The sequence below is a fragment of the Cyanistes caeruleus genome, chromosome 10 (genome assembly GCF_971803275.1).
Source record: "Cyanistes caeruleus chromosome 10, bCyaCae1.hap1.1, whole genome shotgun sequence".
NCBI classification, from domain to species: domain Eukaryota; kingdom Metazoa; phylum Chordata; class Aves; order Passeriformes; family Paridae; genus Cyanistes; species Cyanistes caeruleus.
Genome location: NC_141710.1, coordinates 10,187,694 through 10,204,456, shown reverse-complemented (window position 1 = coordinate 10,204,456; position 16,763 = coordinate 10,187,694). Strand labels below are relative to the sequence as shown.

At 41.5% G+C, this 16,763-nt stretch overlaps 1 protein-coding gene across 2 annotated transcripts in view; it reads left to right on the top strand.

Annotated features, from left to right (window-relative positions):
* The first annotated feature begins 8,132 nt into the window (after positions 1-8,132).
* Positions 8,133-16,763, top strand: part of DNER (delta/notch like EGF repeat containing) — a 112,832-nt gene continuing 104,201 nt past the window's right edge. Inside the window, exon 1 of one of the 2 annotated variants that reach the window (XM_086844905.1) lies at positions 8,133-8,572. In XM_086844905.1, coding sequence (XP_086701031.1) covers positions 8,330-8,572 — 243 coding nt within the window. In that variant the 5' untranslated portion in view covers positions 8,133-8,329. The remainder of the gene's footprint in view (positions 8,573-16,763) is intronic. The other variant, XM_086844904.1, reaches the window with a different exon arrangement.

Below are 16,763 nucleotides of genomic sequence, written 5' to 3'. Positions count from 1 at the left end.
CATTATACCTTGCAATTACTGTCCCCACTCTTGCTTCCCTCTTTTTCTTCTCTCCTAGTTTATTTTTCAGTAATCTTGCATTAAAACACATTCAACTGCTTCCTTCATACTAATAATATAAAGGTTTTATCCTTCTGTGCTGAAGCAGACTATTCCTGACCAAATTGCAGTCCTGATGTAATGCATTGATGTCCAGATGTTTCATATCTGCTAAGTCCAAAATAAGGCTTTTAATCATTCTTCCAAGAGATTTACTTTTTTTTTTTTTAAATGCACCCATCCTCCCTGTCACCCTGGCTTTAAGAATAGATTCTTACATCCACACTGGATCTGAATGTGCTGATGCTTTGTGCAGGTCCTCTCTCCTATCCACATACATCATTCAGTCATTGTATTGGATCCATTATGTAACTGGCTTTTTTTTTTTAAGTTTTCAATTTTTTTTGCTAGTAAACACAATGATGTTTATTCCCATTCAGGGGACAGATAGACTGCAGCTTTGCCTGTGTTAATCAGCTTTCCTCCATGTATATTTCCTAGATCCCTTTCTACTACCACATTGAAGTTCTTATCTACCAGTGCTCCAAGAAGGATCTGTTGTTCCCTCTCCTGTTCTTCACTTCACACTTGAATGTATTCTCAGGTTGCCTCAAGCAATTAAAAAATCTTTAAAAAGCTTCTTTGTCATAATATTTTCCCAAAAAATGATTATGATAAATGACAATTGCTTGTGTATGTTTGTGGCTTGTTGTGATGGTTGGTATTGTCTCATTATCCCCTTCATGACAGGTTATTTTTCTATAGTGCCTGACTTTGCCTCCTCTTGTGCTTTAATGGTAAGAAAAAGTGGAGAGGTCTTATCCTTTCTATGCACAGCATCAAGTAGAGTGTGGTTACGAGAAGAGTGTCTCAGAACTGTTAGCCAGTCTGGAAATGGAAGCAAAACATTACCAGCTGCTGGAGATCTACTTTTTAATCTTATGTGAGAAAATAAATGAAAATATTAAATTTAGGCAATTCCAGTTAGTTAGTTGTCAATATATAAGCACTTATCAAAGATGATAGTGGCTTTTTCTGTTATTTCTTTTAGGAGGTCTACCAATTTGATTCTTAATAATGAAAATGCATCTCTTTCACATTTGAATTAATGTGAAAATCAGAATAATATATGGTACTATATAATAATGTCTTTTATACTTCATGCTATCATCATAGAGTTTTAGAAGGTGTTAAGAAATCTAGACTATATTTGCTTTGTGTTCCACCATATCAGCAAATCAGCTTTCCAAAGGGTGAATCTGCACCTCTCATTCAATTTTTATAGTAAAATTAATCTCAGTTCAATGTAATCTTCTTACTTGGCCAGGGGCATTTTTGAAATTTACTGAAAAGTTCAAGTTAAGCACTCCTCCACAGAGCTTGTCTCGTTTTTAATTTGTTGGAGCTTTGTTTAAGTGCCTGTGCTTCCCCTGCAGAGGCTCAGGGATTAGGTAGTCTCCGTTTGCTGACAGGCTGCACACAGCATGGGGATGTGCTGTGCTGCTGCTTTTCTTGCTGTTTTACAGAGACTGAGCTACAGCACCTCTGCATGGAGCTGGAGCTGTCAAATGGATGACACAGACTATTTCTGCAATATGGGTGTTCTTGAGTTTTGGGTTTCCTGTTTATTTTGGGGGTTTTATTTTGTTTTTAAATAAAAAGTACTTAATGTCTTGCTTTTTTGACTATAGAGAGTAGAAAAAAAATTGTGTGACAGTGGAAAGCCAGACGCCATTTGAACTATCCCTTGTTTTGTGTGCAAAGTTAGCAATTCAGTTTTCATTCATAATTCATGTGTCTTTATTTGAAAATCTTCTGTAAACTTGCAAATATCAGTAACTCAGTTCCTTTGGTTTTTATATGTGTAGTTTTGTTTTCAAAATTGGTGACTGCTGAGGAAAGGAGCAGTTTTAAAATGATCCTGACACTATCTTTAGCAAAACCAACCAGCCACCCTCCCAAAAGCCAAAGGCTCATTTCTAGAGCTACCACCTAATGCAGAATTGCCTGATAGAGGTCACCTGTAACTCTTGCATACACCAGAAGTGTGTGTGCTAGGTGTTGACAGAACCTGGTATGTATCTTTGAGATAGCACACCAAGTTTTTGTGACTTAGATTTCTCATTACTTGAGCAAAAATAGGGACTTCAATCTGTGTACCTCTGCTGTGAAGAATCTTGTGAGCATGTTCTTTGAGGTTAACAGACACACAAACACTTCAAATCAAAAAAAGCAAAAAGTGGTAAAGCTGAATGTGGAATGTAGATGCATGATTCTGCATTTGATTATTGACTTGCTAAACTGTGCAAGAGCATCAGCTTTACAGCCACTTACAAACTAAGCAGGAAGATATTGAGAAAAAAAGAACAATGTGCTGTTGCTCTATTTTTTATGAGACAGTGAGATGATTAATAAATGTCACTGCTGTATCAGTACAAAAATGTCCAGGGTGTAGCCATAGAGATGAAAGTGAGCTAGTTATTGTTTTTAGTATTGTAGATTTCTATAATTTTGTAGTAATTTCAGAAACATAAAATATTCATATAAAATTTATTAACCCAGAACTAGAATTAAAGGAAGATATTCTACCTAGTAGTGTGTTATGTAGTATCTGCCAGCCTGAAAAAAAACAAAAGGTGTGCATATCAAAGTCACTCTAAGGTTTTTTTATTTGAGTTTGATAAATCCTCCACCACTTTGTCCGATGATGTCAAAGACTGAGTGATTTTAGTACTAAGGCACAGATTAAGAATCTTTCTATTTTGTGTTCCTGAGTCCTAAGAGACAGCCAGGGCTCAAGTTGTTCAGCCACATTTGCATAACACCAGTGCTGATCCAGTGAACACCTCCCGGACAGTCCCTATCCTCCTACGATTACGAAAAGCAATTGAGAATTTTATACTGAATTAGTAATACATTTCACATCAGATGTTTATCTGTTTATTTGTTTCTTTATTGTAACTTATGTGCATGTGACTTTGCACACCTGGCATTTCTTGCTGAAGATAGGAGCCTGTGTAATCTTTGGCCTATTCCCTATAAAATATTTACAGGCCCATATAAGCTAAACATACAACCTGTTTCCTCAGAAACCAGTAATTGTTAGTGGGAAATAACTGCACTAAGAAGAAAATGTATGTGCAGTGGTTAGACAAGAAGAAATGGTGAAGATTCAACTTAACTGCCATGATATGTCCATGAGAGCTATAGCACATTACTCTCAATAAATAGTGACCACAAAATGTTCAGCTCATCTAAAAACATGTTAAAAATGGCTTAATCGTAATGTAGAATCACCTACAAAGTAAAAATACTAAGTTAATTATTTTATTAGCATGTTGCTCCCTAATCTGTGAGGAAAAAAAAGTAAAATTAGATCTGGTGACTGAAAACTAGAATAATTCAGATAAAAATTATGATTCCTGAGAAAAATATACCTCAGGTCTTCATCACTTCTGGTCTTCAAATAAAGACTGGATGCAGTAATTTATGCATATTTCTAGTCTGAATATAAAATAAATGAGATGTTCTTTATGTGGGAGGCCTCATGAAAACTGGCCCAGAACTGTCTTACAACATTACCATGTTATTTTGAAAAGGTTTTAAGAAACAGTGGATAGTTTCTAACGGGCTGTCATTAACTCTGTGGACTGTGTGGAATGCCAGCACACATCCTCTGCCTCTGCAAACACTGCTGATACCTTGAATCTGTCATGTCTACTTTCCCCTAAATTTGGGTTGCTATTAAGACCACGTGGTGCACAGTAAGCCCTGTTTTTAATGAGAATGAAGTCATACTGGCTTCACTGTTTTCCCATAAACAAATAATATTTATTCTTAATTTTTATAGAAATTAGAACTTGGTTGTTTTTCCCAAGCAAGGCCCAGCATTGTGCAAACCAGTAGTTCAGAGCTTTAGGATGAGTTTTGTACTTACCACAGCCCCTCTGTAGCTCTTAGGCAAGAATCCAGCTTGTCAATTAAGTCTTTGAATTGTTTAGGATCTGAATCTTGAGCTGTAAAATTGGGGTAAATCACTTCCTCACATCAGGAGAGGGGAGAGGAGGTGGTGAGTCATGATCAGCACTCAATTAACTGGGACCCTGAACATCCAGCCTTTAAAGGAGTTGAGGTATTTTGTGGATCCATGTTTATTGAAATAGGTGCATACACCACTTAATAAGTGTAAGTGCCAGGTACTGCACCTCAGTCAGAGCAAATCCTGGTATCAGTGCAGGCTGAGGGAAGAAGGGATTGAGAGCAGGCCTGCTGAGAAGGAATCAGGGTGTGTTGGTGTGTGATAGTCTGGACATGACCCCGCCATGAGTGCTCACAGCCCAGAAAGCCAAAAGTGTCCTGGGCTACATCCAGAGCCCCGTGGGCAGTGGGGCAGGGAGGGGATTCTGCCCCTCTGCTCTCCTCTAGTGAGACCCACCTGGAACACTGCATCCAGCTCTGAGGTCCCAGGACAGGAAGGACATGGACTGGATGGAGGAAGTCCAGAGGAGGCCACCAACTTCTGTTACAAGGAAAGGCTGAGAAAATCTGGTTTGTTCAGTAATAATTTTTGTGATTCCAGAAATGATTTTCAGGGGCATGTAGCTTTAATTTTGCCTGCTATTCAGAATGGGACTGTGAGGACAATGGGCATTTTTTGAAAATTTGACTTCAGTTGCATGAGTGGGGCCCTTCTGAAATTTCCCAAGTGACATTAAGATCCAGTTCTTGTGTAATTTGTAACTGAAACTCCTGAGATGCTGTAAAGCAGGGACAAGCTGAGAGAGGCATGAGGAAAATGTCAGTTCATCAATTTCAGCCTGACCCAAAACAAGCAATAAAAGAATCACAGTCCAAACACTGTTCAGAAAAGGCTCAACACAGTAACTTTCTTATCCAAATTAACTCCTATGCTAGTAAAGAAAAATGCAACCAATAGTTAGGAGTTATAAAGGAATTCATCAATATTTAGAAAAAAGATCATTGTCATAGGAGTCATTTAAAGCATGTGGCTTCCTTTTAGCAAATAAGAGAGGGCTTTTTTTGTTACTAAATGTTTAATCAGAACAGATAAAAAAAATCTCTGCAAAATCTCCTTCAAGCCACTAGAGGATGAGTACTTCTCCATCAAAATAAATAGTTAAGCTGTAATGTAGCTTATCTAAGCCACACTAATAAGCTATTAGACTGGTAATACAATTCAAATCCTAGCACGTGTAAATGAGGGAGACAACTTGAATCTTTATTGAATACTAAGATTAGTAATTTGTTTATGGAAACACGAGTATGAAAATATTTAAACTATGCACATTAGAACATTAATATGCATAAAAAGAAATAGCATTTCAAAAAAATCACTAGCTAATTAGGTAAGCATAATATTTCCTGTTGTAAGGTTAAATATTTCCACATCAAAATAATGCAAACATTGCTTATAAGTTCTGTAAAAAGCTAAGAAAACTGTGATGAAGGTATGTACAATCTGGCTCAGAGTACTGTGTTATGTCCTGCTTGGTCAGCTGCATTGGTTGACAAGCCTATTTTAAAAGTTCTTTTCTGCAAATACCAGACTACACCAACAGGATTCATTGTCTAGTGTAGCTGTCAGTCCTGAAACCATATTTTCCAATTCTTATCTAAAATGTCTTACTCCTAAAAAAACTCAGATATAGACAAGGATTATTGAACCTTTTGAGGGTACATGAGCAACTGGAAAATAGGGTCACTACATAACTGACTGTTCAGCCATCCTCTTTGTTAGGAAGATAAGTCAGCGGCTCAACACAATTAGCATGAGCCAGGAGCAGAGCTTGAGCAGAAAGAAAGATGTGTCACGTTCCAGAGGAGAACATTTTTTCAGATGGTCTGATTTTGTTCTATAAAATTTTTAGAGTGCTGGCCAAAGCTTGTTATTAAGTATCTTCGACAGCCTGTGTGGAAGGGTGAAGTCCTATGAGTCTGCAAAAGGACAAACCTTATTGAAAAGGAGGACAGAGAGAATTACAGCCCTGCTGCTTTAACAGCAAATCCCAGAGCAACCTGGGATATATACAAGTTATTTCACAGCACTTGGAAGATAACAGGGAGACAAGTAGCAGCCTCTGTGGACTTATCAAGAACAAATCCTGTCAAATGTAAATGGAGTCGGTTCGAGCGAAGCGGTCACTGCAGCGCCCGGGCCGCAGCCGGCGCGGAGGCAGCAGAGGGAGCCGGAGCGGCACCGAACGCGCTGAGGGGAACGGGCCCGGGGATGGAGGAGCACAGACAGCTCCCGAGGAACGGGCCGGGGGGATGTGGGGGAGCACAGACAGCTCCCGAGGAACGGGCCCGGGGGATGGAGGAGCACAGACAGCTCCCGAGGAACGGGCCCGGGGGGATGGAGGAGCACAGACAGCTCCCGAGGAACGGGCCGGGGGATGGAGGAGCACAGACAGCTCCCGAGGAACGGCCCGGGGGGATGTGGGGGAGCACAGACAGCTCCCGAGGAACGGGCCGGGGGGATGGAGGAGCACAGAGCTCCCGAGGAACGGGCCCGGGGATGGAGGAGCACAGACAGCTCCCGAGGAACGGCCCGGGGGGATGTGGGGGAGCACAGACAGCTCCCGAGGAACGGGCCGGGGGGATGGAGGAGCACAGACAGCTCCCGAGGAACGGCCCGGGGGGATGTGGGGGAGCACAGACAGCTCCCGAGGAACGGGCCGGGGGGATGGAGGAGCACAGACAGCTCCCGAGGAACGGGCCCGGGGGATGTGGGGGAGCACAGACAGCTCCCGAGGAACGGGCCCGGGGATGGAGGAGCACAGACAGCTCCCGAGGAACGGGCCCGGGGGATGGAGGAGCACAGAGCTCCCGAGGAACGGGCCCGGGGATGGAGGAGCACAGACAGCTCCCGAGGAACGGGCCGGGACATGGAGGAGCACAGACAGCTCCCGAGGAACGGGCCCGGGGATGGAGGAGCACAGACAGCTCCCGAGGAACGGGCCGGGGGGATGGAGGAGCACAGACAGCTCCCGAGGAACGGGCCGGGGGATGGAGGAGCACAGAGCTCCCGAGGAACGGGCCCGGGGATGGAGGAGCACAGACAGCTCCCGAGGAACGGGCCCGGGGGATGTGGGGGAGCACAGACAGCTCCCGAGGAACGGGCCCGGGGGATGTGGGGGAGCACAGACAGCTCCCGAGGAACGGCCCGGGGGATGTGGGGGATTAGAGACAGCGTGCGGGGACAGAATATTGTGGTCAAGCTGCTTGAGACCCTGACGAATTTTCAGTTCAATTAGCATCACCAGTTATTTCTGCTCGTGATAGAGTTTACAGCCAAAAGTGAAGTGTGAAAGTTTACAAATATCGTAGCCAGGAATCCTGTACCCTGCGATAGGGATGTGAGAAGTCGTTAGTTACAAGAAATTCAAATACTTCACTTTGGCAGAAGGAAATGAAAGAAGGGCAAAGAAAAGGGGTTATATTTCTGCTCTCTGTTAGGTGATTTACAGATCTTGTACCTCGGTTGTAGTAAGAGGTAGTAAAAAAATCCCCAGAAGACTGGCAAAATATAAATCGATTTTTAAAAATCAGCCGCTGATAACCTCACTTGAGAAATCACACAGGTTCTTTGCAGTATGAGAAATGATAGGATTAATGTTTATGCTCTTCATCTGACCCTGCTTTGGTCTCAATAGAACTTTAAAGTAAACATCAGGGAATTACACTTGTGAAACAGTAAATAAGGAGCAAACGGTGAGTTGATCTTACGAAGGAGTGTCCCTTCCCGGCTGTCTGCCTGAGCCAGGGCAGCGCTCGGTCCCGCCGGGCTCCTCTGCACCGTCACTCGCGGCGGTGGCACTCGCAGGAGGCCCGGCAGCCCCGGAACGCCCGTCGGGTGTTCAGTAACGCGCTGCTCCCGTTTTACGCCAGCGGGCCTGGCCATTGATCCCCGTACCCCGGCAGGTCGGCACAGCCCGCCCGGGGATATGGGGTTGTTGCGCAGCGCCGTCCGCTCCGCCCGGGCCCAGCGGTGCAGCCCTGGCCCCCGTCCCTCAGCCCGGCCCGGCCGCTTCCCCGCCGTCCCTCAGCCCGTCCCGCCGGGCCCGCGCGCTGCGGGCGGGCGGCGCCCCCTGGCGGTCACGAGGCGGCGAGGCAGCGACTCCGCCCCGCCCGGCCCCGCCCGCCCGTTGCCCGGGGAACGCGGGCCGGGAGCAGCAGGGCGGCCGCTGCCTCCATCCCTCCATCCCTCCTTCCTTCCCTCCCTCCCGGCGCCAGCAGCGGAGCGGCGCCCGCACCCGCACTCCCCGCCGCCATGCCCCGAGCCGCCCCTCTCCTGCTGTTGCTGCTGCTCGCCCTGGCCCAGCGCCGAGCCTGCCTTCCCGCTCCGGCCAGCGCCGCGCCCCCCGGCCGGGACCCCTGCCTCAGCCAGCCCTGCCGCAACAACGGCACCTGCTCGCCGCTACCGCCGGCCCGCCGCCTCCAGCTGATCCTGCCCCAGCCCCCGGCCGGCTACAGCTGCACCTGCCCCCCGGGTGTCACCGGCGACTCCTGCCAGGTAAGGGACGCGCCTCAGCGCCGCCCGCCCGCCGCGCGTCCTTGTGCCTGTCGCTGCCCTTGGGTGTCCCCAAGCTCTGCGGGGACAGAGCGAATGTTCCCCCCTTTGCCCCGTCCGCGGGCGGCTCTGCCCCGCTCCGCATCTCGCCCTTCCCGCTGCCCTGCGCCGGTCCTGCCGCGCCGGCCGGTCCCGGTCCCCGGCGGGCGGTGCCGCGTCCCCCCCGCCCCGCGCGGCCGCTCCCCCCGCCGGCTCCGTTCCCGGACCCGCGGGCAGCCGGGGCTGCGGTGGCCTCGGCGCTTCCCGGGATTCCCGAGGCGCTGCCGGCCCTGCGGGCTGCCGCGGGCTGGCTCCAGAGCTGGGAGCCGCCACCCCGGGCGTCAGCCGGAGCGGCTTCGAGCTCCGGGCTCGGTCGGGGTGAGGGAGGATGGAGCTGAGCTCAGCCGGTGCCTCCTGGGTTAATGTCAGTACTTCAGCCCGCCCCGCCGCCCAGACCTCGCAGGTTATTTAACACTCATTTACTGGAAGGTGAAAAAGATGGTCCTTGGAAGAGAATGCTCTATTGCATTGAATGCTAATCCTTAAATCGTGTCTCCAGTGGTCGTTTTCATAGGCTAGGAGTGCTCTCTCCCACGTTTCGGGTGCCTTTTGAATTGATTTTGAATTCTGAAACATTGGAATGCTCAGGGTAGGGATAATGACCTAAAATACAGAGAAGCAGCAAGCAATATCTTTCTAATGTGCTTGGTCATATTGGGACCCAGTGAAATAACATATTTGAATTTAATTATTGTAATGTGGAATAGTAATTTTTTTAATTTTTTTTTTTGTCTCTAGCATTAAGGATCTTATTATCATGCTAAGAAATTCACAAACACTCAGTTTTGTCTATCTCCAGATAAGAAAAAGCAGGTGCAGGTACACAGAGGTTTGTTTCCTGCATGTGTATGTGCCGGGGTACTTTCTGTGACAGAGTGTACAAAAGGCTCTGTGGATTGACGACCATTGCTTTGTCAGTGCTCTCGCTTGTGAGTGGATTTGACATAGAAGCAAATGACTTCAAGTAATTTCAGTCAGCTTTTTAGTCTTTATTTTCTCCTTCCTTTGTCGTGTAGTATCTGAACTATACTGCTGAATAGATGAAAGGGATAATACGTCTACTGAAGACTTAATGTGTAGTCGAGTGTAAGAGTCATTGTAAAGTAGGAACGCTATGCACAGAGTTCTCTGGTTGCCTAGAAATGCTTCAGCTGTTTCAATGTAACAGTGAAAGTGAAAATATTTACACTAATGAGATTCTGTAAAATCGGAGAGATGAAAATGGATTAAATAGATTTCTTTTTGGCTATTTTAGATCTTGCCTTAAGAGTTGACTGTTTCTATCTCTACAAAGAGAGAAAGAGAGCGCTGTGTGTTTGCTTCTGCACGTTGCTGTTAGACTTAAGTGTCTGAGATCGATGACTGAAAGATTAATGACCCTTTTGAAGATCTAGTAGAATATAACACTTGCTGCCATCACACCTCCTGTGAAGTGTTGTGCCTGGGGATCTGGGTTTAATTGTTTTTCTAATAAAAGACATAGGCAAAGTTTTCATAGCAGTTATGCATTCTATTATCTAATAACAGGAGGCTTATGGTGTTATACATTTTGTTTCTTTTCGTAAAATAGTGATCAATGACCTCTGCAAGGAATATTAATAAAGGAGTGCCACTTCTAGCTATCACATCAGAATTTAAAGTGTGTATACCAGGTAGTTCTGAAAAGTTAATATGGTTTTGAAATGTAACTTTAACTGGAGGCCAGGCAGGGTTTTTAAGGTGTTATATAAACAAAGTACACCCATCTCTGAGGTTTTTCTCATTTTATCAAAATAGGGACTAAAAAAATGTTGTACAAATGCATTACGTCTTGTGTTGCTCTGTCATTCAGATACCCCAGAGCTTAACAGATGCCTAATGACTTAAACTTCTACAAAGAAAGGTCATGTTTTCTAATTCAATGACAGTAAATAACTGTAATGATTTAAAAATAACTGCAAGGATTTTTTTCACGTACCACTACAGGTTATGAAAAAACTATTGGCAAAATCAGAGTATCACTGGGATATATCTAGATATGGGTTCTTGTCTTAATGTTGCAGTTGTTACTGAACAGTTGGACTCATAGAGAGAAATGCCTGGAGGGCAAGAAAGAACAGGAATTACTGTCTTTAAATACTCAGATCTTGGAAAGTAAGTTTGGATTTTTGGAATTTATGGCGGAACTGGAGTTCTTTGGGAACTCCCGCTTCCCTAAAAAGATAGAATTGCTTTCGTGTCACTTCTTGTAGTGAAGGCAACATTTCAGTGTTTCTGCTCAGATGTGTCGAGATTTTAGAATGAAGACAAAATGTTCTCAATGTGCCTGTGAGTCAGCTGGGCATGGTGAAGTTGATAATGCAGAAAGATTGCTGAGAGTCAAACTTGGAGATTGCACATCAATTTTACCCCTGAAGATTTTACTGTAACTGGTTTTGATGCATCTGTGAATGCTGGTGCTGGCATGGGAAAAGAGTAAAACTGACATCACGTACACATGAGATACTTAAAGTCCAGAGCTTTCTATCACCAAGTGATGCATTTTACTGGGGCAAGCCAATTCCATGATTTCATGTTATAATTGCTTTAGTAACTCATTATTTATTTAACAACAGAAATTGCAGGTCCTTCTAGTACATCCATCCCATGAATTATGCATGTGTATATATCTCACATTATTTATGGTTTGAATATACTTTGCTTTTCAAACTTCAGGCTTTTTTCTTGTTATGGATTTTCTGCTCCCCCATTGTGGGACTTTGCTCTAATTAACCTCCATATCTTTTCATGGTTCTGAATTTTTTTTCCCACTTCTCTTTACAATACTTCTAGTCTGTGAAGAAGACATAGAATTACTACGTGGAAGTATCTTAAACTTTGGTCTGAGCAAAGAAACCACATGTATTCCTAAGGAAATTGTACAGAAATTATAGTGAATTCAACTGCCTTTTTTTCTGTGGGAATTTGAAATTGGCCATTTCTCAGGTTTACACTGAGAGAATTTGATGAAATGAACTGAAATGAGGAGATAGTAAAGTTCTATTAACTTTATAATCGCTAAAATTTTATTTGTGTTTTACTTTTAAAAGCAATACTTATTTCTAATGACTAAGACAATGATTACTCTGTTATTTTTAATGATGTGTAGAATCCAATAAAATAGTTTTTCTTGATCAGGAAAATTGTATGTAAAAATTAATTTGTGTTAGTGACTCATGAAATAATTTTAGAGACATAAGGTACAAAGTAAGTAGCTAAGAAATGAAAAATCTTCATGATCAACTAGGTAACTTGCTTAAAAATACAGAATTGGAACTTAGCTAATTACATTGAATTGCATTGAATTGCATGGTGTTTATTTGATCCCATGCTAGTGCTAATTTCATTAAAAGGCTATCACATGAAGAAATATTAAATTATTAATGTATTTTAAAATACTGTCATTCATGCTTTGTTTTAGTTGCTTGTCTTGTTTGTTTATTTTAATGTAATTTTTTTCCTCTTTCTTTTGGTTGATAATTTTATCCCATATCAGAACTAGGAAACAAGTCGTTTCAAGCATGCTGAAGCAGCACTCTGACTTTGCAGCAGTTCTCTTCTATCCAGTCTGATTAGTGATGACTGAATGTTCCACTTCTGAGCGTGATGTGGTAGTCACTGGTGCATTTTTGAATTAGTGTTCAAGTTATTCTTTTAATAGCAAAGAGATCTCTTTGGTCTTGGGGATGATTTGTTGTGTTTACTCCACTGATGGTATTTCCACACCTGGAACAGAAAATATATTTTAGACATAATTGTGGACATTTTATTTAAAATGTAATTCTAGAAGGGTGTAGCCTGAGTTTAAAAAAGTCAAGGAAGGAGCTGATACTATAAAATCTGGACAATAGATTATATTTTAAATTTTGTTCTTATAATTATTTTTATAAAGTTATTTTTTAATTCTTCTGAATTTCTGCCTGATTGTTCTTCTTCATTCCCTCCCTTTTGTTTTGTACCTTTGAATGCCAGATGGATTTATTCTTGTCTTTGATCAGAGTATCTGAATGTTTGTAGACTTTAGTGCAGTGATTTCAGATTTTTTTTGACCCCTTTTTGACCCCTGCTTTTGTATTTTTATCTTGTGTTGGGTTTTTGCTTCTTTTTTCTTTGATTATTTTTTTTCTCAATAGATTTTTAGTAATTGTTTAATGCAGAAATCCACACTTCGAAAACTGCTGCAGGAAGAAGGATTGTTGTTTCTTGGCTCACTGGTTAATACTTGAGCATGAGCAGTATGAATTTCATTGGCCAGGTTATTTCAGGTTGCACTGGACAGAGCTGTGTAAAAGGACATCCTTTAATCTAACTGCTAAATCACCTTGTTTCAGTATCCTGATTAATTCCTCACATGATCCGTTTTCTATTAAGCACTGACATCCCTCCTGAAAGGTCTCTAATCCTAAATACATAATGAGTTGTCATATTTAAAATGCTGTTTTTCCCATTCTGTACTCATTAATGAAGGGTATATACTTAGATTATGTGCTTATTATGATTCAAATGTTTTGTGACGTGACCACTCTGTTTGCTCTTTTATCTTTAATAACACTAACATATAGAGTTAGTAGATGCCCTCAAATTTTCTTCTTTTACATGGATGTTCTTTAGCCTGAATTTTGAGATACCATGTTGTTTCCTGCTGACTAGCTCTGCTCACTCTTGCAGTACTTTCAAGATGCAGAATTTAAATATTTGCACTGATGAATATACTATGTGTAAGAAGAGGCTGTGAGAGCTTGGTTTGTCTTTCTTGGAGGCAACAAAGGGGGATCCAAGTGCCCTTCTCAGCCACCTAATGGTTGGTCATGGAGAACAGGAGCAAGATTTTTTCCAGATGTGATCATTGTAAGGAGGAGAGTGGACACAGATGTTATAGTAGGGGAAATCCCAGTTAAATCTAAGGAAAAAATTCTTTGCAATGATAGTGGCCAAACACTGGAATAGGCATTTGGAACAGTTGTAGGACCTCCACCCATACAAATTCTGGGCTTGAGTGGCCCACCTGACCTGACCTCACCTTGACCTGAGCAGGGCTTGGAGCAGAGAACTCCCTCAGGTTCCTTCCAGTCTAAACCATTCTGTATATACACACACCCCTGTATTTTTTTTTTTTCCTATTAGATTTTGAATTTGCCTATTACTCTTGTCCTGTTTCTGCCTCTCCTTTGCTCAGCATCTGAATGATTTCCCTGTTATGTATGTCTGTTTTACATCAAGTTTAGACTGTACTTGGGTGCTGACAGATTTCCTGCCATTCAAGAAGCACTCCTAAGCTGGCAATGTTAGTGTTAGATATCTGGAAGATTAATTTTAGGACACTAGTTTACATCTCCTTTAGTCATAGATGACTATATTCGCATTTTAAAATAATTGTTGAAGTTTTTTTTTTCAGTTTACAATTGTGTGTCACATGGAACTTAGAGGTATAATTTGTTTTCTGTGAGTTCTTATGGTCACTACAAGTGTAGTGTTGTCCAGGAACCTCATGAACTCTGATCTCCAGGATTGCAGTGGAGCAGGTGAAGTTTTGCAGTGTGGCAATGTGTGCTTTCAAATAGCACAGAATAAATGTGAAAAATAGTTTCTCCACCTGATTTATTTTAGCTGTTATAACATGTGGTTTCTCTAAGTGTAGTAGAAATTTATTTCCAGTCAGAGATTTAAGCTTTTCAAATTAGCATCTTGCTTTGAAGCATATAATGTGAAAATATGTAAGAGACTACTCAGCAGCTTCCTAATCAGTCAATAAAGAGTTGTGCTGTGATTTTTTTCCATGGGATATAAACAAATTTATTGTAAAGAGTTGTAGAAGAAAAGTGGAATAATGTAATAACCCTAATTGTCTCAGTTATGTAAGAGGTTATTATTTAGGTATCATCTGCACACTAACCTTTGGAATCTTTGCATCATCTTTTCCAGTATCTCAAAATGCTGTCTTTAAATTTGTTAAAAATAGCTATTTTTAAGGTCTAGTCAGGTCATTACACATAGTGCAAACTCTTTGGTTCTGAAAAATTCCATCATATAAATGGAAGTTTCATGTATTTGCTTTCAATACAGTAATTTTTTTATGATTAAAGATTGCAAAAAGCTGGATCACGTGTAAAGTAACTGGATGATAATAGAGGATACACTATGCTAAGATGCTTCAGTTTTTCATATGGTGTATTGTATTGCAGTTTACACTCTTTGATCTAAGAAAATCAATTTGCAATCACATCTGCTTAAAACAATCATTGGTTTACTTTCCTTTGAAATGATCTAACTTGATGTTGTCATGTATATATTGTGTAGCTCTGGAACTCATCTTCAGTGTGGCAGGTTCCCCATAGAAATGGAGTTGTATGCCTTGATTTAGTGCTACAGGAGGTAGGATGGCTCCCCTCCTTTTGAGGGCTCTCAGTATTTTGTACATATTGCCCTTCTGAGAAGTACTTGTTCGAGATCAGTAATTTCAGAAGTGTCATTTAGCAGGATCTCACTTGACCACGGGGTCATGAATCCAGAAATCTTAGAAGATGACTAATTAAAATTAAAATTCTGTTTTAATAGGCGGATATGGATCTGCAGAATACAGTGTCTACTTGACCACAAACATAGGTTGGTTGGTTTTTGGTTTTGCAGTTGCCTCTGGTGTTCTCACAGCTCACTCTATTGTTAAATATCAAACCCTATGGTATTTTGTCTTATATTTGTGTTCCAGTTAATCCCACTCTTAATTGGGTTAATTCCACTCCTAATTGTGTGGTAAATTTTTTTTCTAGTTTTCATTTTCTGTCTTTCAATTTAATTGTATTCCCCCGTTGTATTTTTTCCCTTTAAAAAATGAGTTATCCTACTCTTCCCTCTGTGTGCATATAGTGAATATTTTTCTTTTTGCAATGTCCTTTCTGAATTGAATAAGCCAGTTAATGATATTCCTGTTGTTTGCTGGCTAATCTAAAAAAAGGTTTTGTGCAATGCTAAATCCTGTTTTTATGTGTGCTGAAAGGTTACCTGTTGACAACTGCACTAGAGGGAATATTTAATAATATTTATTTATTTTTTAAAATACTTTTTGTTGATGTGGTAGGCTGAGCTCAGAAACCTGCCTGCTGGTGATATGGTGATCCCCAAATTAAAGGATCCAAATTTCCAGTGCACCCGCATCTGTTGAAACAACATTTTTTGGCAAAAGTAAGGCAAATTGCATTAAAATTTCTTAGTGGCATTTAAGTCAAAATATGAAGGTAAAACCAGTTTATTATGTGCATTTGGCATTAAAGAGCAGTGTTTATTAAAAGTCTTGAGTTGGTTTTCAAGGAAAAAAAGTAGTTTTATTCAGCTTTTTGTTTCTGTATCATTTTTCTAATTTAAATGTTGCTAGAATAAAGTAAACTCCAAAATAAATGTTCTGTGAAGTGAAAATTTTCATTTATCAATATAAATTCATGAAACATAAATTGCAATTGTATTATTAGAAAAAAGATCTTAAGCTGTGATGCAGTTGTAATTTTCCAACAATTTTGTAACAAGAGAAAGGCACACCAAAATAAACATTGAGGAAGTAATGTTTGTTTGATCAGAAAACTCTTTATTTTCCATTGGCTGAATGTAATCTCTTACAAAGAAGCACTCAGGCACTCAAAAGCTGATTTGTGTGCTGCATATGGAGCCTGTTTTGAGTTCAGCAATACATACCACTGCCCTATATTATTTGTCAAGTTGACCTTGGTTTGTTTTACAGTAATACAGGCTGTGACAATTATGTTGTATTTTTATTATTGTATTCTGATGTAAACTCTGAAAAAGTAGCTGTAAATTCTATGGAAAGGTCTGGAATTGATACATAGTGACTAGGAATGGGAATATCAGGATTTGGTGCTTGCAATCCTCACTGCCTTGCTGAGTCACACTGGGCAAAAACTCGTAGAACTTTCTTACTTACATTTCTTCTCTATAAATTCAGTTAATCCTGGGTGTTCAAAAGGTTAATTTGTGAATATCTATTAAGGCTCCAAGAATGCTAAGTGAGAAGCACTTTATGAGGAAGCATAATATTGAAATACCAGATTCTGAATTACACATCAGTGAT